At 41.0% G+C, this 23,299-nt stretch overlaps 1 protein-coding gene, 1 non-coding gene and 1 pseudogene across 7 annotated transcripts in view; all 3 read right to left on the minus strand.

Annotated features, from left to right (window-relative positions):
* Nucleotides 1-2,994: 2,994 nt before the first annotated feature.
* LOC121944101 lies at nt 2,995-6,336 on the minus strand (annotated as a pseudogene).
* Nucleotides 6,337-7,939: 1,603 nt separating this feature from the next.
* Nucleotides 7,940-8,011, minus strand: trnae-cuc. The gene has a single exon. It is a non-coding gene; the product is annotated as a tRNA-Glu (tRNA).
* A 910-nt stretch (nt 8,012-8,921) lies between these two features.
* Nucleotides 8,922-23,299, minus strand: part of arvcfb (ARVCF delta catenin family member b) — a 128,175-nt gene continuing 113,797 nt past the window's right edge. For 5 of the 6 annotated variants that reach the window (XM_042487462.1, XM_042487461.1, XM_042487459.1 and 2 more), the window contains 4 exons: nt 22,532-22,619; nt 18,530-18,621; nt 15,918-16,030; nt 8,922-11,943 (listed from right to left, as the gene is read on the minus strand). In XM_042487462.1, the coding sequence (XP_042343396.1) occupies nt 15,929-16,030; nt 18,530-18,621; nt 22,532-22,619 (282 nt within the window). In that variant the 3' untranslated portion in view covers nt 8,922-11,943; nt 15,918-15,928. The remainder of the gene's footprint in view (nt 11,944-15,917; nt 16,031-18,529; nt 18,622-22,531; nt 22,620-23,299) is intronic. The other variant, XM_042487458.1, reaches the window with a different exon arrangement.

Below are 23,299 nucleotides of genomic sequence, written 5' to 3' on the forward strand. Positions count from 1 at the left end.
ACTGAAATCTGTGTTGAAATAAATGTATTGATGAAAACCAAGAAAACACTGTATTATTGTATGTCCGAGGCATGGTATAAAAAAACATAAAATTAATTATGTTGGGAATGCATCCTGACCTTAGGCCTTCAAATTTGTAGTTTTTAGTGTTTTTCATCGGATCCACTCATTTCTTATATGATTTATTTGCACAGACATCACATGGTATTTGCAATAGGTTACATTAGATGGCGCAAAATGCTATTTTCAGGGTTATAGAGATTTCCAGGCCACTGTAGCATTGTGTGTTTGTATCCCTATGCATGTGTAAGGATTGTGTGTGCGTGTGTGTGTGTGTGTGTGTGTGGGGGGGGGGGGGGGGGGGGGGGGGGGGGGGGGGTGCAAGAGAGATGTAGTCTGTAAAATCAATGGTTCTCACGGCATTTTCTATGATTCAAGTATTTGAAGTGAAACGATCAAAAAGTGAGCAAAAATCCCTTATATAACAACATGACCTTTTCAACCATGTCTACATCATAAAAAAAATTTGGGAACCAACAATCAGTGAATCCCTGCAGAACAGAGTGTAAACAAGGCAGCCAGACACCTCAATTTGTTTATTCAGGTGCAACTGAGAAGTTATATAACTTCAGCCAGGGCCAGAATTTTGCATTTCTACCTGTCTGCAAACATGGAGCGACGTTTCCAGCTGCTGTACAGCCTGGAGCAAGCCATAGGAGTGCCGGAGGGGCCAGAGTGGCCGCCCCACGCAGCGCCGAGCCTGGACTTCCAAGCCTGGACTTCCAGGCCTGTACGCTCCGCCTCCCCTGGAAGCTCCACAACGAGCGTCACATGACCCGCCCTTCCAGAGCCTCTGCGACCCCGCCTAGCCCAGCCCACACCGCCACCTGTTCCTCCTCCTCAACCTTCGGGTCTCTATCCTCCTCCACAGAAGATGACAGCAGCTCCGTCTCCGATCGAGAATGGGAGCTCCCCGGTTCCAGCTCTGCCTCCGACAGCAGCTCCTCGGGGCCGGAGTTACCCGGTGACACAGCGGGGAAGAGAGAGGGGTGGCTGTCAAAAAATGGACTGATTTCCTAGGCACCCACCGAGGCTTAAAAACGCTCCGGTACACCCCAGCCACCTGTCTCCCTGAGGGGCCAACGGCATATGCCCTCCTCCGCATCCGTGACATCCAGTCCTGTATGGATTTGTTCGTGACGGAGGATATAGTCCAGCTGGTGTTGGATACACAAATCTCCACGGCCGGTGTACTGATGGTGATTAGGATTTCTTTATCACTAATATAGCTTTTCACTATTTCTGTGGGAAAACAGAGAAACATAAATCTTAGGAGAAAATACCATGCCTCTTCTGGAATCCACCGAGCACGACATGGACCTCCACCATGAGGAGACAGATGGAGACTGCGACATCTTTGCCATGAGCTTGAACCTGCGGTCCATCACTGAGCAGCTAAAGATGCTGCACCAAGAAATTCACAAGGCCAAGAGACAGTATAAGAACTGTGACATTTCAGAGGAGGACATTAGACAAAATGAAAGCAGAGGAAAAATCTGCCAGAAAAATCTGTGTCTCCCTACAAAGACAAGTCCGTGTGCTCCGTGACAAGGTGGAACGTCAGTGCGGCATTTATGACACGTACATGACAACGAAAGAGTTAAATGAGGCACTTGTTTATCGGCGACAAGCTCTAGAACAAAGTATTGAGGACTTTACAACTAAGCTCAACCACCTTGATAAAGTAAGGAAAAGCATGATGCTGAAATGCAAGAGAGCAAGACTCAAATGCTTCTCAAAAGTTCTTGAGGACCTGGAGAAAAAAAAGACTGAATTGTGTGTAGCATTTCAACACAAGGAAGAGGCAATGCACCTTGAAAGTAATGCCCTCCAGCAGCAACTCCAGGATATCAAGGAAAAATCAGACAAGTTAAAGACCTATGATGATAAGTACCAAAAAACACAGACACAAATTGATAGCTTAAAGAAGAATCATGTCATTTTGAAAAGAAAATCCAGGATGCAAAGGAACTGCTTAAGACAAGAGAACATTATAAGAACGGAGTCGACAAACTGGAAGCTGAACAGCGCACCTTGATGGCAGAAGGCAGAAACCTGTGTAAAAACTGAGTATGACCTCAACTGCAAGCTTGATGTTAACCCAGACCTGAAGGCCAAGCATGACGCCTTGCAGGCAGAGGTCGATGACTTGAGGAAATGGAACATTTCAACATCTGACAAAATCCAAATTGTAACTGACCACCTCAAAGTTCTGAACGGATTCAAGGTTGATTATGACAAAATGGAGGCAGAGAAAAAAGTCCTCACTGACCAAAATAGCACTCTGAAACAACAACTTGAGGAGCTGCAGGAAAAAGAATCAGCAAACTGTGCAAGAACAACACAACAGGATTAAGTCTGAGAACGAATCCCTGAGCCAAAGCAACAGGACCCTCCAGCTTCAGATTCAGGAGCTCAGCAACAGCCTCCAAGGGGATGTAGCTTTGGCCAACAAGTACGAGTTCCTGAAGGTGGAAAAAAAAATCTTGAATCGCCAGAATATTGCTCTCTGCAAGGACATCAAGAAACTTAATAAGAGAGCAGTCAGAGAAAGAGCTCTGGAGGCGAGGTGCGAAGTGATGAGGGCTAAGAAAAACACCACCATCACAGAACAGGACGCCCTAAATCAGGAATACGCAGCCTGCTCTGCTCCGGGGCCAGCTGTGCAAAATGACATGACGCCAGAGGCCAGTTGCAGCAACCCTGTGCAACCAGTCACAGCAGCCCCACGCAGATCGGGTTTCTGCCTGAACATGTCCAGATTATTTGGCTCGAGGGATGTTCGCAGATCAGACCAGAATTGTTTATGTATTACTTGATTTTAACGGGTTGACTTATGGTTCTCTGGTTCCTTCTACACCAAAAAAACCTTACTAAAAATAATTAATAATAATTAATAATTAATAATTTCTTAATAATTTCTGACTTTTTTTGTCAGGTTGACTCTGGGTGATCCAGCTTTTTTCCCCATGTAGAAGTATGGCTGTAGCTGTGCGGTGTCTTCATTAGTGCCGCAGGATCAGCATGTCTCTGCTGGGGGCGCAGTCTATAAAGGTGGGTGGTTGTGCCCTGGGAGCTCTCTTGCCTCGAAGCTTCTGGGTGCGCCGCTCCCACCAGTAGCTTCACCTGATCGCCTCGCGGCCGGATTCGCTCGGCTCGCCGATCCCGGGTATGTGCAGTGCTGCATGGTTCTGTGTGCTTTTCATAAAGTTTCGCGGTCATCATCAACATTGGCTCTTGTCTCTCATGCAGTGCCTGGGCTCGGGTTTTCCTCTCCCTTGACGGCGTTAATCGCCGGGCGGCGACTGTCTCTCCCCGGCACCTCATCTCGCGTGCTGCAGCGTGGGAGAGTGATCCACGGTCTGCCATGTTTGTAAATTATGTCGCTGTGGCGCAGAGTGCTTCTCTTCCTCACTTTTTGATGTTCATTCAACTCCTGACGGTATGTAGACATCGTGATGCCAAGTTACCGGCATAGTTAATTTATGAAATAAAAAAAAAATAAAATATGTCTTTCAATGGCAGGGTACACGTGTGTGCGATCCCTTCCACCAGCTCTGGCTCCGCCTCCCTCGCACGCCGTGTCGGCTGGCTGCTGTTTTGCGTGGCGATTGTTTATCTCCATTCATCCAACTCTACGTCTCCAACTGTGCTGCTGCTGGCACTCATTAAAGTGAATGCTGTCCCTGTCCTGGGCTGCGCATATTTTAACCCTTCCTTAAGCATGGACTGAAGTTTATTAGTAATAGTTTCTTTTTCTTTACTATTGTGTTGCATGTGTACTGGGGTTTAGTTACTTTTGATAGTTGTTGCTTTATTTTTTTGCTTTATGTTTGGGTTGTTTTGCATGTTTGTTTTGGTTTACTTATTTTAGATTATTTTTCTTTGGTTGCCTTGCATGTTTATTTGGGTTTATTAGTTTTGACGATTTCAAGATTATTTCTGATTATCTTTATTTGTTTTGGGTTGTTTGACAGTTTTCTTTTGCTCGCATGTGTTGGGTTTTGTTAATTTATGTGTGGTTCATTAATTTAACCATGCTGTAAAACTAATTTAGTTATTTGCCTTTCTTTTTGTGTATTTTGTGGGGTTTGGGTTAGGAGTGAGTGCGTGCGTGGTGTGTGTGTATAACGATTTTATTGAACTGTGTTAAGTAAAATAATATATTGTTAAATAAAATTAACTTAATTTTTACGCTGGACCCGGTCTCAAGCTTTCATCAGTGAACGAACTTGTGTGCTTTAACCACTGTGGAAAGGGTTAGTACAATTCTCCAGGAGAAATGCCTGGGGTGGCGTTGTCGGTAAGTGATAATTAATTTGTTAAATGCTAATTCCTCCAATAGCAGTTTGGGTGTGGTTGGCCTGATCAAAATTCTTTTTAAGAAAATTATTAAACTTTCTCCATTATTCAACCTAACACCACCACCCCCCTATGTTGCCACACTCACAACAAAATCTTAGTTTCTGAATCTTTTTATATCTTATTTTCTGACTTTTTTTTATCAGGTTGACCCTGGGTGATCCAGTTTCTTCCCCACCAAAACCTCTTTATAACTTAATTTCTGATTGTGTTTATCAGGTTTTCTCCGGGCGCTCCGGTTTCCTCCTGAACTTTGTTAATTCCTTAAAAAAAAAAAAAACACACTCTAAATCAGGAATACTTAGTTTTTCCTGCGCAGGGGCCACTTGTGCAAAATGACATGATGCCAAAGGCCAGTTACAGCAGCAGCTGTGGGAAGGAACCAGACCTGCTTGTCCCGTTGCCACGGAGCCCACCAGCGTTTTATGCCTTAGTCGCCCCTCAGCTTTAGTGACAGCTTCTTGTGTCCGCCACTTCCTCCCGGTCTTCACGAGGATTCCTGCTTCTGCGATTTTGGTGTCTGCGGAGTCCCTGTACATCATCACTTCTCTGGAATGGCTGTGCAGGGCGATGCTGCTCAAGGACCGGGGGAGCCCCAGCCATCTCCTGAGAAACTGGCTGATGGACTTCTCAAGAGCCTCTACCATTGTTATTGGTACTTTGTAGACTAATTCTTGGTAGGACTCCATGCTGGTAGATCCAGGCTTTTAATTTTCCAGGGAGGCCAGATTTGTCAATCGCTGTGAGCCAGGTGGACAGTTTGCTCTTGGTTTGCTGTATGGCATCTGAGTCCTTCAGGGAGCTGTCAAAGATCTTGCCCAGGCCCTTGACCGGTTTCTCGGTCACTGATGGAATCGTGGTCTCTCCTAGGGCAAAGCAGAACCGGCGCTGTTGAATTGGGTCCCTGGTTCTGGTGGAGCCACTAGTTCCATACATGGTCCGAGCTCATGGTCCCTCAGGGTGTCACTGAAGGTGGCATGGAGATGATGGTCAATTTCCCTCTACAGGGCAAGCGAGGTGGCCGCATCACTTCTGGCCCAGTAGTTTCTTGGTAATGCCAAAATGATTGCCGATGAAAGCGTTGCGTTTCCAAGCCCTTTCCTTTCCCTTCCTTCGGTGCTATTCCGCCCTCCTCAATGAGTTGAGTCTCTTCCTTATGATGTTTGTGAGTTCTGACAGGGTAGTCCTTTCCTCTTCCTTGGCTGTCTTGAACTGACGTCTCAGGGATTTTAGCTCTTGTCTCAGCTGACTAACCTTGGCTTCTCACCGGTTGAACTTCGCTGGCTTGCTTGCTTCTTGTCTATCTACGTCGCCAAACCACTCTGCTCCCATGTTCATTATGATGGTACACATGGTCTGGAGTTTCTGGTCGACACTGCCCTTAGAGATGGTTTCCAGGCACTTGCCAACATCCTCATCCAGCTTTAGCCACTCCTTGTTGTTAGTGGCAGGCCACTTCACCCTATGGTGTTCCGACTTCCTGCTTGATGGGGAGACTTGTGTGTCTTGGGGATTCTGGGTACTGTGGGGAGATTTAGGACCTGGTTCCTCCTCTGTCTCACCAGGTTCCGCAGTCAGCACAACAAGAACTGTTGCGCCAGCTGCCGTTCCTGAGCGTTGCTTCACTTGCTCCCTCCTGAGGCAGGCCATCCTTGCCTGGTATATCTTCAGGCCCTTCAGATTTTTGCAGACCTTGTCGCAGATACAGACTGCGCTCGTATTCCTTTGTCCATTCGCTTGGGTCGTTGCCAAGAGTTCCGTCCGATTGGGGATGCAGTCCTTTCACTCCAAGGAGTTTGAGGGTTTGCGGAAGTGAATGGCCAGCGAAGCCTCTGCAACCGACCTTGACTGGCTCACAGCGGGCTTTCCAACCTTGGGCTCCTTGCTCTGCGTACTTGGCCCTCTTTCGCTCATGGGCCTCTTTAATCCGGTCTTCCCAGGGGACAGTCAGTTCCAGAATAACCACTTGTTTGGTGGACTCCAATGTTAGTACCACGAAAAAACAACTTGAATCGCAGAATAACACCCTCAGCAAGGAAATCCAGAAGCTTAATAAGAAAGCAGTCAGAGAAAGAGTTCTGGAGGTGTGATGAGGGCTAAAAAAAGACACATTGCAGAACATGAAGCCCTAAATCAGGAATACACAGCCTGCTCTGCCCAGGGCCCACTTGTTCAAAATGACATGACGCCAAAGGCTGGCTTGCAGCAACCCTGTACAACCAGTCACGGCAGCCCCACGCCGATCGGGTTTCTGCCTGAGCATGTCCAGATTATTTGGCTCTAAGGACATTTGCAGATCGGCACAGATTGTGACTTGATTTCATGGGCTGATTTATGGTTCTCTGGTTTTCCCACACCTCTTTTTATAAGTGGACATCGATCACGTGTTAACCACTTTTGATTTCCGCACCTCTCTATACCTTAATTCCTGACTTTTTTTTTTTTTTTTTGTCGGCTTGGCTCCAGATGATCCAGTTTCTCCAACACCAAAATCTTTCTTTAACTTAATTTCTGACTTCTTCTTTTCTCAGGTTGACTCTGGATGATCCAGTTTCTCCAACACCAAAGTCTTTCCATATAACCAAATTTCTGACTTTTTTTTTATCAGGTTAACTCTGGATGATCCAGTTTCTCCCACAACAAAATCTCTCTATACTTTAATTCCTGACTTTTTTTTATCAGGTTGGCTCTGGATAACCCAGTTTCTCCAACAATGAAATCTTTCTTTAACTTAATTTCTGACTTTTTTTTATCAGGTTGACTCTGGATGATCCAGTTTTTCCCACACCAAAACCTTTCCATAACTGAATTTCTGACTGTGTTCATCAGGTTTTCTCCGGGTGTTGGGGTATTAGAGAGATAGTTAAATGTGTAAGCCTATTTGCATTTCTGTAATTGGAGTTTTACCATGTCTTGTTTAGAAAAGTTTGTCTAAGGAGAAGTTAGACCACTTTTGATCCCAAATAAGAAAAATAAGAAAAGAAAGAGATGTCTTGTCAGCAGAACGAGATACCCTGATATTTAGGCTACATTCCAATTACAGTCAAATCAGATTTGTTTCTTAAATAAGATGTTTTACTGGTTCAGACCTCAAATATGTTTCAGACACAAATGTATTGTAATGGTGGCTTTCTAATGCACCTCTGAATTCACTCAAAAATATTTACCATTTTTATCTTTAATTAGGATACTTAATTATGTGGTTTTGTTTCCATCCATTACAGTGGACAAAGAATTTTAATCCAGAAACCACATAACATTATAAAGCAACAGCCAACAATGTAAGAAGACGCAAAAATGACTTTGACTTCACATGTTAGGAGTTGAGTAGCAACAGCTATATCTTTTGAACAATGTAGGTGTCAGTAGCTAAGTGATAACACTTGTGACGCTGCTTTCCAATGTAGATAACATGATAAACAGAGACTAACGCTGGATTTCCACTGCTTGCATGTAGAATATATTCCTTTATTGATTCCTTTATTGATCCCCCATTGGGGGAAATTTCAAAGAGGAGTTCCCTGACCGGGAATCGAACCCGGGCCGCGGCGGTGAGAGCGCCAAATCCTAACCACTAGACCACCAGGGACCACCATGTGTGTTGCATTACAGCTCCACTGTGGTTTTGCTCCGTCCTCTGTTATCCGTTGCAGTTGGAGTCCGGCACTGGTGCAGTACTGCTGGCAAAGCTGGAGTAGCGAGACCGAGAAGTTCTTGCAGTAATTACAGAATCATGCGCATTATATCGGTACAGAAGAAGTAAAAACTCCATTCACTCTGTGGATTAATTATAGCAATGTCGATGCACTCCCATAACTTCCAGTAGGTTGCTCCATGCCATTTCCTTTATATGGTTGTCCTTATTAAAGGATGTGTGGTGTCATAAATAATTTTGTGGTTTTCCACCTCCATAATTAACTTCTCTTCGCCCATGTTGCCTGTAATGACTTCTTTTTTTGATGTAGGTAATGAAATACAATCAGACATAAACATGGCGTGTTTTATTCTGAAAATGAACCGGATGTTTTAATGTTATATTGCTGTCTGATTTCCTGTCTCCTCTGTGTAAAATTCAGCTAAATGTATGCGGAGTGATCCGGCGTCTGGCAAAAATTGGAGGCTTGCGTATCTGATCTGCAAGCCTCCAGATCATTCAAGATCGCATTTATCATTCAGGTTTTATTTTACAGCATTTCAAGGCTGGATTATATAGAAAAAGTTAAATCCAAAAACTCAACAACAACATCACAGGCAACACTTTTCATACTTTTCATAAGGACTATTTCCATGGTTAAAAAAAAAGTAGAAGTTTCAGTGTTAGTGAGCATCACAAATAAAATCTCATTTCTTTAAAAAGAATTTGGCTGAATTGCTCCCTAAATATTTTTGGGTTGCAAAGAGCAATGTAGCGTGTAGGAGCTGCGATCATGACTTTAGACCTCGAGTCTCACTGTAAATGAATGACATCACATTAAAAAAGACATAGAGTCGAGCACAGCTTCTTTCCAGGCATGATTTATTGAAAACACACCAAATTTATACTCTACAAACCAGTATTTTTCCGTTATGTTTAACAAGCGTAATATTTGCCTCTGGGTATTAGTAAAATTAACATGATACATTCTGTCACTGTGGCATCGCTTCTGCTCGCTACGAAAGCATTAACAACTTTACTCCTCTAGGAAATCAAAACCGTTATTTGAATGACTATCTTTTTAAAAGTTTATAATACAATGTCATACAAGGCAGAAACCCACCAACAGTCTACACTACGTGGGGTTTGGGAGGGGGGTGCAGGATGAATGAATGAGTGAGTTGAGTGGAGGAAAAAGGGAGGGAGGGTGACACAGGGAAGAGACGGGGGAGAGGTGAACAGACAGAATGGAGAGATGACAGTTGAGAGGGAGGGATAAAGTTATATAAAACACACTTATCTTCATCTACCATGGAAAAGGTTAAGGCACATGATAGGTACAAACACATCTGCTACTGAGTAGTACAGTTACTGTATTTTGACGGTCTTGATTCAGTTTTATCTACACAGGTAGGTTCCTTTGATTGAATGTGTGTCCGTGTCCTGCGTTTATTTTACAGCACAGTTGCTTGGCTCTTTATTTTGTAAATGTACAACGTGCTGCACATCCACCAAACCAAAACCTCCCTTTGCTTTTTGAACGCATGTAAATACAACTCCAGATCCTTTGGTTGTGGTACTGCAAAAGTACAGTCAGGAATAGACAGTCATATGGGTCTTTGTTGCAAGGGTTTAGTATTGTCCAATGAAAGCACACACTTTTGAGGACACACGAAAGGGATGCTGGGTATTATTATAACTTTTCTTTTTTTTAATCCTCTGAAATTAAAATTTATACAGTAAGTTTTTTTTGTAGTTTATTGATTTTTACCACAACATACATCTTTGTAAACACTGTGTAAAATATGCAAGCTTTATAAAGTCACATACGTCACAAAGAAAAATCAATGCAGGCACATGCCGTTCGCCTTGATGACGCATGAGTGATACCAACTCGGATTGGATTCTCTTTCTGTCTCGCTGACAGACGGAGGCTTGAGAGGAGACCGTACACGCAAGGGCTGGATTTTGTGTGCCGTCGCGCCAAGCAAGAGAAAAATGGCAATATGATTCTGTATCGCTCTGCTTTTGTCTTTTCCCCGCCCTTAAACATTGTAAAAATATATACTATATGACTGAAATTGATGTTTTGTTTTGTACAGTGTGATGCAACTCTTTTATTTTGCCTTCCAGATCCATTTGTCCACCTGCACACTCTTCTTGAATGAATTAGTTAATATCCAAATGACACCACAAAAAAACTGGCACTTGGAAAGAATAGAATATAAACATCTGTACAGTTTTTCTTCATGCTCACAACTGAATATTTCTCTTTTAAATTCACCGGTGAAGGAGAGTTGGCGGTAACTTGGTCTGAATGCATCAGGAAGAAAAACTAAGGAACTCTTATTAACTCTGTCGTCTCCTGCCTATCAAACCACCTCAGTCTGACCTCTGACCCCTCTAGAGTGTCTGGTTCGAAGATGCATCAGCTGCCAGACAACACGTAATTCATCGCCTTTAGAAAGAACACTGCAGATAAACTTTTTTTTTCTGTCACTTTTTGACAAATACAAAATATAAATAGGTGATCGTCGGTGTAACTCGACAATATCTGACACACATTTAAGTTACGTGGTTATTTCTTGTTTACAAACATGGTGAGCCTTTATCAAATGTGATGTGCTTTCCAAACAATGTGATATTAACATACAACTAAGAAGTTGGTAATTTTTTGTTTTGTTTTTTTTTCCTTCATTTTTCCATTTTTTTCTCCTTTTGACCCTAATATACATTTATATAAAACCCAACAAAAATAAAAAATGCTTTTAGATCGAGCCTTTCAACAAGAGAACAATCTTCTGCCTCTCTTTTTTTTTCTTCAAAAAACACAAATCATTTATAAACAAAATGCCTTAAATCCTCTTTAATACACATCATTGACAAAGAGCAACCAGCCGGGAAACTCACCAAACTGCGTCGCTACACAACCTGACTGGTTACACGCGTAACCACAGCTCCGTGAGTGAAGGTCAACATGTTGACCACGACGAAACAAGCCATTTGTTTCCGTTTCAGCTTTGCGATGCAGTGTGAACAGAAACTTACTCCATCTGATGAACACACCATGTCACTTTCCTCTCTCCAGACCACGACTTGCAGACTCCTCTTTTTATAAATGGACATCGATCACTTGTTTGCCACTTTTGATTTCAAAGCATCTCAGTGCACTTTTTTCTTAAATAAACACAGTGAACCAAATGGATTGTAAGTCTATGAGAGCAGACTGCTGGGTGTACATGTTTATCCACTATGCTACAACTCTTCACAGGCTCGGTTCCTCCCCTTTTCCGTTCTCGTGTCCATCCCACCAATCTAAAAACAAACATCTCATGACCTTCAAACACACCAGTCCGTAGCTGTTCACATCAAAATACCAAAGTTTGACAACAAACTGAAAGTGAAAATTCTCCAAAACCCACAAACTTGAGGGATAAACTTCTTCCAGATGTGAAAACTGAAATGAAAAAAAATTCATTTTGCACTTCCACAGGCTTTCTTCCAACACACATTCTTTCTCCATTTCCTTCACCTCTTTGTCCACCTTCATATGTCCATTCCTTCATCAGCACCGGCCTCTGTCCGCTTCTTGTCACTGGTAGAGCTCCACAAGAGTCAACACTGTAAAATTCACATGATGTCCAGTGGGAATGTAGATATGAGAAAGTAGTAGGAGTAGTCACTTTTTATTCTTTTTTTCCTTTTTTTTCTGAAAAGCATGAGAATGCTGGCTGCTGCTGGGTAGTTGCTGTTGTGATCATTATTATTTTTTTTAATCCTCTTTTCTGTACACAGTCCAACTCAGAAGATGAGCTCCATGTGAAATGGCAGTGATGATATGAGAGATCCTCCTCTAGCTTGAGTGTCGCGCTGTTGTTATTTTAAGCCTGCAGCGCAAGAGAGAGAAATATTAGAAGAGCCACTAATACAGTTTGAATTGAAGTTAATGGAGGGTTTCGGTCGGAAAAAGGTACATATAGACTGTAAAAAAATGACATCCATTGTGCAAAATAATAATTTAAATACCACACAGTCATAAGCTGGTATTATTCTATGTTTATTCTTACTGTCAACAGATGCTATTAGAAGAAGTAAAGAATAAATGAGTCTATCAGTACTTCCTTTTTAAGACTGCCATACTCTGTGGTGCTCAGTCCCAAGCAAATTCATTCATTCAACCAGTCAATATTTTTATATTAACACGATATGTATTGTTATAGGGATTGCTTGCAGTGACACCACCTAACTCTACCATTTCACTTTAATTCTATGGAATATTTTTGGACCTTTCAGCTTATTGTTTTGTCTATAAATTTACTGTTTAGGATCAGTCTTGCTGTTAATCATCTCTCATTGACCTCATTTCCAGCCTCAGTGGGCATCTAGTGGAGTACAGCTGTTTTAAAAGATGTGTTTACCCACTGCTATCTAGAGGTGGGGTAAAACTGATTCTTAAATTCTTCAATTCTCAATTAAAACCCAATTCTCAACATTATGATTGCCTGTAACCACCAGTTACTGTTGCTAGGTAAGAGACGCTTGACAAAAAGAAACATGGGGACACTGTAACCTACACAGCATCAACCAGCTGACAGAAACTATCGCGACTAGCTGGTGGAGGTGGAGCATTTAGAAACTTAAAAGCCAAATATTCCCCTCAGGAGATGGTGGAGAGCAAAATAGAGCTAACGGGAGACTGAATCTTGGGTTTACCTTCAAATCAATATGATTTAATATTACGTCATGTATTACTTTTGGCAAAGAGGAATAAGATATATCAGGTTTTCGCTATACAGACAATACCTGTTACTATGATACATATATAGTTGTTATTTGTCTTTTTCATGGCATGTGTTGAGAAAAATCCAAAATATTACCAGCCTTTTCTTTCATACTAAATTGTGCTTTTTTTTAGAGTACTAACCACATTTTGTCACCAATGGATGTGAATTCGAGTGAAACCCTCCAGTTGTGCTTTCATGTCCAATAGCACGACAATCAGTTGGCATTTTCACAGTACTTGACAAATCACATACTGTTAACAAATGACTTTAATCATGTCAGTCCAGATGGTGAATGGAGGCAAGAGACAGCAAAACAGATGCTTAATGTCCTGGATGAAACCCTGCATGTGCTCAACGAAAGGAAAATGACTTACCTGATGCTCCATTCTTAATATTACCTTAGCTTAACTACAGTGATAAAAGTACAATGAATACCACAAATCACACCACTGTACGTCTAAAGAGTCTTTGTGATGTGTTTTCTATAATAATGGAATGGATGGAGGTGAAAGAATTACACGGATGGCCACTGACAGAGAAGATGAGGAAGGCAGTGAGGTCTGACAGGAGAGGAGAGGTGAGGAGGAGGCAGAGGGAGGAGATACATGCTGCTGATACAGTGATGACAACTACTGAAGCGCACCCAGATCAGCTCGCAGCTTTGCAGAAGTCATTTAGGGGGACATTAAATAATGGGTCAGTTATGGGGAACATTCACCAATGCACCGTAAATAAAATATGTACAGGTTTAAAGGCATGACTAATTTAGATTTCTTTCCTTGAGACTTTTCTAACAGCCTGTTGCCTTAAAGCTTGAGTGCATGAAGGTGAAAAAAATGGCTAGAAAGAAGAAATTCAGCTGCTGTTGGACGCAGGGGAACAAATTAGTATTTCTATTGGACATAAAAGCAACAGCTTTGACAAAAAGCCTTCATTAAATTTTAGCGGTTCTAGTTGTGGTGGCATTCACTAAACTGATCAAAGCTTTCCAGTGAAACAAGTTCTCTCTACTAAAAAAAAGGGTATTTTCAGAAATCTCTCAGGCACAAAAAGAAACTTAATTTCTTCCTTTCTGTTGTAGCTGTATGTCTGTCTCTGAAATTCCTTGTGTGTGTACACGTGTGGAAAATGAAAGCTTTTTTCTAATTTATGACCATAAAAGTTACACTTAGCAATCATTTATATTATGAATTCAAACACAAAATAATAAATAATGAAAAAAAATCAAATAAACTACTTCAGATCGCATCTGAATCGATGTGAGCTCACCTGTCATTACATCTCTGCCTTGAACATATCATGTGCGAGTGTATGCGTTGGCTCCCGTCATCACCTTACATGAATTATTTAGTGGAGGTTATCTTGTGTCATGTGCACACCAAATGCATACAGAGAAGAGATTGCATGTGTATATATGTGTGTGTAGGTGTCATCTTTCTCTATCTCCCTACTGCTTTTCATTAAAGGATAACTGAGTCCCTGGGGGATGCATCTGAAGTGCTAAAGAATGATTCCCCTTCATCATTTGCCACCAATTTTCAGCAGAGGCTGTCAGTGGAAGCATTGAGTGGAGCTAGGCATACATTTCAATCAGACAGGTGCTGTTGAATTGTAAACACAGATCAAAGGCTGTCTGCTTTCTTTGTGTATTACACTTTTTTTTTTTTTTAAACAATAACATGTAGCTCACCCCGAGTGGCTTCATTTGGATATTACAGTGGTAAAATGACAATGGGATACATTAGAGTAATGTTAGAATAGCAGTTGTCCGTTTGCTATATTTCACCCCCTGTAGTTACTGTTGCCACAACTGCCAAGCTCTCTGTCTTCACATGTTACATAATGCAGTTTACAATAAGATTGACTAATCTAAGTTCTTAGCAAGTTTTGAGATGATTCTTATTATTATTATTACTGGCAAACAAAATTGACGGCTGCTAGCTAGTAATGAGGTGTCTGCCATTGTCTACCTTTTCATTTCTAGTCAGCAAATATTAGTGGCTGAAAAGACAACTGGTGCCAAGAGATTTCATCAGCTGTAGCTAAACGAGCTAATGTTTGCTCCATTAAATGTCCTGATAAGGAAAATCTAAGAAATAACACGTTCTTACTCCCAAGTGATCAAATACTGACGCTCGGTCAGGGGCCCTACAGATCCAACTATGATGCTCTATATATCCCTCCAGAGTTAGTTTTGGATGTTCAGGGACAGCCTGCAGTGTCTTTTTTAAATTTAAACTTTCGGTTTTCACAGGAATAAGTATAGTAAGTATAGTAATAAGTATGTTTGCTACCAATGTAACGCACCTTAATGTTATGTCATGTGACAAACGTAACTTGTATAGTATGCAATGCCTTGCCAGGACGTTTGCCAGAATACAATAAAGAGGAGGACAGAGCTGGAAATCTTACCCTGACCTCTGACAGCATCCAGGGCCAGTTTCCACACAGTGGGAAACTCTTACTCTTACTACAGTCCCATGCAAACTGCTTCATCATGTGTAGAAATCTAAATCTTGACAGGCTTTCTCTGCCCTGTTACAGTTGCTAAGGCTATGATAGAACAATGGATGTTCGAGGGAGCAGATTAACGGTCAATAAAAGTAAAACAAATGAAGCATATCTGAATGAAAATCCACCCTGGGATACTGTTTCACCAGGACACCAACCAGTTGTGATTGTCGGTATATTTCACTAGTTTTCTCTTTTGCAATTAGATCTGTAGTTTTATTATGTGTGTAGAATATCCGGTCCTAAGTAAATATGAAGAACTTAAAAACGTATATCTTTATGAATTTCTACTACATCTAAATATGTATTTTCAATTTTAAAACTGTGAAAATTGTTTTCAACTGAGCGGCAGGTGAATAATGTAAATCATGCATGAAAAGAACAAGGTGACTTCTCCAGCTGACTGTTCTGGGCGCAGGGTGACAGCAGGTCTACATGATACAGTGTGAGGTTGAAAGAAACACAGGTGGAAACGATGAACAAACAGGGAATGAAAAGGATGCTACAATCCCACCCAAAAGGTGAGGGTTGTTATTTTTTTGTGCTCTTTATTTTTTCAGACCTACCATGCATGCATTTAGACCCAGGAGTCAACAGGCTGGGGCTTAACATCACAAGCGTCCACCAGACTGACCGCAGGCCTGTTACTCCTGATATAGTGTTTCCTATTTGTGTCATTCTGTGGCCACAGGAGGACGGGTTAAAAAACAACAAAAAACACAGCAAAACAAAAAGAGGTCAATACATTTCACAAATACACTCTCATACACACACATACACATGCATTCAGGATCAGAGAAGCCAGTGTTAGTTCCCTGCCTTTAGGATAGCTTGGAAAGAAGTCAGAGTGATTTTCAAAACAGCGAACCAAAACATGCAAATGAAAGAGGGAGAGAGCAGCTTCAACAGCCAAGTTACATTCAAAGCGGGCACAACACCTCTGGGAAGTGCAGACGGCAGACTTAGAAGACAGCTTTGGAGTTATGCTAGAAGGCCTTTTACACTCTGAAGACAAACACAACTGTTTGCTGTGATTACTCCTGTCTGTGGCTTCTGAGCTCTGTAAAGTTTCAGCCCTTCCAAGATGCGACAGTGGAACTTCAGCTCTGACTGGTATAACAGTTGAGCTAAATATGATATAGAGTAGGTGTCAACCAAAAAGGATCACTGAAGCCTGAGGTCAGAGTTTAGAACTGAAGCCGCCAGAAGCTGCTACTCTGCACCGCTACACATTAGCCGCTTTATTTGATCCTTAAAGGGGGAAAGATTTGCGCTCGTTTTAGTATAAAGGCCTCTGAGGAGCTGTAAGAGGTCGTGTTAGACTTAAATTTTCTTCTTTTTGGCTCAACACAAACATTTTTTTTTTACATAATGTCAATATAGAAAATACATCAGTAAATATAAAACTCGAGAGTTTAGTTTCTACAGACCTCCAGTGATTAAACGTAATGTGATGCAGTGATGTGGAGGTGTACTCCTGGGTTTGGTCAGTGTGCTCTCACATCACTGTTATATGTGGTTACAGTGGCAGTAGAGCACACTTCTAACACAACAAACAGGCAGCTATTGAACCTTTGGATAACAGAGGGCAGTAAACTGCTGCTTTACAGCCTGGTGTTAAGTGCCCCTTTAAACAAAACAAATCACTGTAGCTGCACATTTAACTTTAAAAAGAAATTCTGAAATGTTACCAAACACTTTCAGTGTAAGAGTAAAATCCATAGGACTGTACTTAAAGTCGGAGGCTCAAATCATCCCTCATCCAACTTCAAGTCGAGGAGTTGTTTTTTCCGAGCACTGTACTTCTGTGGACAATTTGGTCCCCAGATTTTGCTGTGAAGTGAGTGCTCTTGACTGTCACGCTAATTTTTGAACATCTTTAAACTGAATTTACAGCTCACAGCAAGTTAATAGGATACAGTTTCTGACTTTTGTTGATATTTAGTGTTGGCAAAAAATGCTGTTGTGCATTTGTGACCCGTTGTTAGCGGCGTTAGCTTGTATATGACGTGGATGCTGCTGTCACTCTGAGCGTCCCATGTTCAGACTTCAAAAGTTTGTGTGTAAAACAAAAACAAATCATCCAGTATTCCTATTGAACTTCCGATCTGATTCGACTGGCACAATACTGAGTCAGGTACAGCCCTAAAAATCTTTTCCCCGATTATCAGCTAACTGACATTACTGAGTCAGGTAACTTCATGAGTCTTGTGCTACTGTTGTACTTGTGCTATCCTTACACCACATATAGATTATTTACTGTTTACTGTTGGACACTAGTTTTGTAAAAGTTACATTTGCTCACTTTAGGATACTGGATTTTCTGTATGAATAAAATTGCTACAATACTGAAACAATACCCTAATAAAACATGAATAATTACCTCCTAACTGTAAACTAATGTGCAATTCAGATAAAAAGCCCAACCCCACAGATTATTAACTGTTCCATTAACTCTGCTCCAGCAATAACTTCTATTCTGACTTTGCCTTGGAAAGCTTTTAAAGAGGCTGAATTGCACAGAGTAACAGATATATGATCATACACCAAAAGAGACTTATGCTAACCTGGCTTAATGGACTCTTTATTGCATTCATTTTACAATCCCACGGGGAAAATCCTTTTCATCTAGCGCTAAAGTAGATCAAAAAATAAACTACAAAAAGTACTTGAGATCCATTTGACACATGTCAGACATCCCCTGAGGCCATTATCCTGTGACTCCTCTTTGAGGCTGGATGGCAAATGAGCTCAACAATAAACAAACTTTGGCTGCAGTGTGAAGTGGCTGTATAATCAGCAGACGACCACTTGATAGTGCAGCAGTCTGTTCACTGCCAAGGCAAAGGGTCGTCTCCATGAGGAGCGGTTGTTGCCGGTTCTTTTAATCAGTCTCAGATTAATTACAGACGCCAAAAGCTTACACTCAATTAACTGGTGGCTCTCAGATCTGAGGCTGTCCACAGCGGCGGGCTGCGGCGGGCAACATTAACAGAGGATGACAACTTGCAGCCTCTTTACAGAATCGATAGGATTAAGAGCCTCTAATGAGGACCACCACAGAAAACATGAAGAGAGTGAGACACAGAGGAAGAGGACATGTGAAAACATTTCACTGAGACATCATTATTTCACCCTCTGTCCCCTCCCCGGGTGTCCAGAAGAGATCTGCCTGTACCTTTAATGGCTCTCGTTCTGTCAGGTCCACTGAGCTGTCGACTGTCTTGTATTTGCAGTCCTTGTCCCTCTGGTCAATGGTGGAGTAACCATCTAATGGGGTCAGAGAACACTGGTCAGTTAATTCCTCTCCATCCTCGATTTAAAAAAACAAAAAAACAGTGACAGATAGCTTTAAAGAGTTGTTCTAACCTGTGTGGAGCACATTCTTACCTTGCACTTGTCTAGACTTTCTGGCACTTGTGTTATTTACAACCACAGCAGGTTTAAAACAAACTAGACGAAGCATCCGCAAGCGCTGTATGACCCCGTCCTCATTACTGTCTTTAAAAATGCACTCTCACATACTCCAGCTCAGGGCCAGTATTCATCAAGCATCTCAGAGCAGGAAATAAGCCCCAACTACCCAACACTTCTCAGAGTGAAACACACTGTATTTGGTCTTACTTTAAGGATTAGGAGTTCAAGCTTTTTATCAACATCTGCAACCTTGAAAATCACTCCTATCATAGCAAAGATTTTGGAAAGCTGAAGGGATTTTCAATGTGCCAAAAAGTCTCTCCTCCCTCACTCATTTGATGAGAAAAAGAAAAGATTGTTGTGGCAGACATTTTTGTTTGACTTACCTTGTATGACATGCAAAAGAAAGCACATGCCCTAAGTTACTCGCAAAACCTGCAGACCTTGCAACCTTACAGCACCTGTCATTACATCTCTGCCTTGAACATATCATGTGCGAGTGTATGTGTTGGCTCCCGTCATCAGCTTACATGAATTATTTAGTGGAGGTTATCTTGTGTCATGTGCACACCAAATGCATACAGAGAAGAGACTGCATGTGTATAAAACTTGGCACTATAAAACTATGTGACTGAGAAGAACTGCCTATTGAGTGTCAAACAGCTATCAAATCTTTTAAATTGCATACACATTTATTTCTTAAGCCTCACGTGACCTCCAGTATTTACTTGGAGCCTAAGATGTAAATGGCTTAAACAGTTTTATGTGAAGCCATTGTAAAATACTTAATAAGAGCAGCAAAGAAGAATTAGCAAAATGTCAGCTTTGGGAATAGTTTACACTGGAAATAAGGCTGGCTGACATAGCTAAAAAATAATATTGCAATAATTTTTGGGCTATATCAAGATACCCAATATATGTATGGGTATATTGAAATCCCTGCTAAACTACTGTAGACTACAAAATATTAAAAGAATTACAGTTACAATAAAGTTTAATAAAGTAACTACTGTTATTTAAGTATTGTTATGATGAAATAAATCAAAGCGGAACCAGTAGTGCTTTTAATTTTAATTTAGTTTTCAGCTCTCCAGGTCATATATAAATACTATTACTATAAATATGTGACAATGTATACTCATTGTTAATGATATAGATATACACTTCATATATATTTTCATAAGACATGCTACATCAATTATATTTAATATATCGCCCTTCCTTCACAGGTAGGGCCCTGCAGTTTAGAGTTTAACCTGAGCCATGCTATAAAACGATGATAGCAATCATTTTACATCCATAGAGGGTTAGTGTCCAACTGTTTATTTATTTTTAATACAATGATATAAGTGTGGTATTCAGTATCGGCTTATAAACAAATTCAAGTATAGGTATCAGGAAAAAAAGGCATCTGAAAACCTCTAGCTTTAGGCTAATTATTAATTTTGGCACCAAATGTTTGCACAGACTACTTATACTCAAATGTTGCTATTTTCTACATTTCCAAATTTCTACTGTTTAATATTTCAAACTGAAATCATCACAAAAAAATGTCATCATAAATTCTGTTTAAGAGCTCTGAGTGTTAAAACAACATTTTCCCCTGAGAGTTTGTCTCCTTGTTCAAAGTTAATGTAGGAGGGCTTCATAGAGGCCCTACTTTGTAGCGGGAGTATTTTTAGTCCTACTTTTACTTTCAGCACAATTCCTGAGAGGAATTCTTAGATGCTTGATAAATATGGAAATGGCTTGAAGGGAAAGCAGCATGATATACAGGGCGTCTTTAGGTAAGTGGGTGAAATAAAAAAACAAAGTACCTTTAAAAAGTTACTTCTTCACAGCACAAAATCTTCCACCCCAAGAGTCACAACATTCTTAAAGGTAAGAGGTAAAAAAAATCTCAACAGCAGCAGGATTATTTACTTTGAAAGAAGCACAGTGGAAGAGCTCTGCCCTATGAGATATTAGGAGTGTTTTTTTTATTTAAGTGGAAAACCACCCACATCTTTTGGTGTTGAGCTGCTAATGAAGGCCCAGCTTTGTACAAACATCTTGTCAAGAGAGGGGTCTTGCACACAGCATCAAAGAGTGTCATGTCTGAAGTCATCGTCGCAAGATCAGAGTGTTCGGTAGTTTGAAATTTCAGATTAAAAATAACATCTTGGCAATGGTAAAAGAACTAGTGTGGAAGAGATGTCGAATCAAAGACTCTGTTGGACACCGGAGAGAGATTAGAGGGGAGCTAGCTCTTCTTTGGCTAAGGACGATCATGCAGTCTGGCTCTTACCTGGACCCAGCTCATCCATAGGTATCATATCACCACTGCCACATTTCCTGGTGCCTGAAAAGCATTCATATGCCATTTGTACAAAAGCGGCGCATACACAAACTGAGTCATTGAGCCAAAACGCTGCTGCTTTTCAGGGTAATGGTTCTCGGCCAGTGATTGAATAATGCAAACTGAGAGTGGGCAGGCATGAGCGCCTCGTTTCATGTGCATGTATGGATGCAAAAAAAAGAAAAAAAAAAAAAAAAGAAAAAAAAGGAGGGGCATAAGGCCAAAAATCAGGACATTAAACTGCTGCTATGCTATTGACTCCTCTGTCAAAGAGATGTTTGTTGTTGGGCCAATGCACTGCATGAGTCCTCCACCCTCCCCCACAGATACTGCTGCTGCTATAGAAAACCTCCATCCCAGTTTTTTTGATTGTGGAAACAGTTGTACACACTTGCGTAAGGATGGGAAATTTTCATTATCTCCGACCCCTTTTATGTCAATTTAAAACCCACAATGAAAATTAAAAAAAAGACATTTCCTCATATGTCAAAATTAACTTTTTGAGGATTGGAGGTTTTACTTCAACAGCAGCAGCCGTTCAAAACTCCAGTTCCCTTTCTACGTGTTTTATTTTTGACCCCTATGAACAATACTGTAGCAACATATAACACACCACACAGAGGATGAGAGTAGTAATGTGACAAGCACAGTGCTTCAATATAGCCATGACAAAAAAGAAAAAAAAGACACGTTCCTCAGCAAAGTGGACACAGTCACACGCTATTTTCAAGATAATGTTAGTATTTTGTTTCAACCTGCTTTGAGGACTTTTTGGGTGGGATGCTTCATGTCCGGGTAATATGACAAAAATACAGCCTGTGTTATTTATGCCCTGGCATATCCTTCCTAAGCATAAATCTGCTAATATTCTATTTAAAAAAATTTTTTTTTTCCTGATTTTGAATAAATCTCATAAAAAGACCACAACATTGTAAATGAACATGGGAAATGCAGTGAATCTGACTTCATCTTATACACACTCTCTTGCTGCTGAAAATGCTTATTAGAACTCCAAATGTGTATTCCTCCATCGCTGAAAAACATCCCCAAAAGTGCTCTATTTAAGATTCAGGTTATTCATTTTGATAAATACTACATTACCTAGTTGTTTTAGGAAATTTCTGATTCTTTATGAGAGTGGAAATCAATGTTCAGGACCTGTTTTTAAAGATTTACATCTTAAGAAGGAACCAATGTGCTAAGAGACACAGATGGGATAGGGAAAATAAAAAGTATTGAAAGATGAACCTGTCCATTTTTGACTTTGAAGCGACGTGTAATTAATATTTACAGAGGAGAGATCTTCTCTGCCTCATCCCACCCCCTTGGTCCTCAAAACAGGTGAAAACAGCAGCAATCACAGACACACACACACACACACACACACACACACACACACACACAAAAACACACACTTTAACTGACCTTGGTTCTTCTCCATCAGGGGTAGGGTGGTGTCGTCGTAGCCTGGCTTGCCGTTCTTAGTTGCCTTAGGGGTGACTGTAACAGTCGGCTGAGAGAAGAAAAAGGTAGGTTTAAACTTTAACATTTTTGCTCACACACAGACTGCTCCCACAAGTACCTAAGTAGTAGAGTTTTTGCTCTGTCATCTTGGTCTCAGCTGCAGTCATCTTTATAAACAGGCCTGAGGACCTTTTGAACACTGAATGCTGCTAACTGGCACTTTGTGTTAAGTTTGCTGCTTGTTGCTTCTGTGTGAACTTCCATGCTCTTTATTTTAACTTTTTTTGTTGTGTTTTTAGTCTGTTTGTTCTTTTATATATCTTTTATTTAACCAGATAAAAGACTCATCGAGATTTAAAATCTCTTGAGTGACCTGGCCAAGAGGGCAGCTTAAAACAAGGTTATAACAATAAATACAGACAGACAAATACAACTATCAAACAAATACAACTATCACACAATACAAAGAGTGAGCACAATCTCCAGGTAAAATGCGAAAGTGCAATCATCAAATTTCCTTGGTTTTATGTGAAATTCATCATGCTGCTGTCTTGGCCAGGACTCCCTTTTAAAACCGTATTCAAACATAATTTCAGGAAGCTGGCATACATGAAGAGAGAGATGGGAAGTTAAACTGGAGAAACGTACGTGATCAACAAATCGACACATATTAGAGCGACGAAAACAATTTGCCGTTATGTTACAGCACATGTAAGGCTATCCATGAAA

Source organism: Plectropomus leopardus, chromosome 6, assembly GCF_008729295.1.
Source record: "Plectropomus leopardus isolate mb chromosome 6, YSFRI_Pleo_2.0, whole genome shotgun sequence".
NCBI lineage: Eukaryota > Metazoa > Chordata > Actinopteri > Perciformes > Serranidae > Plectropomus > Plectropomus leopardus.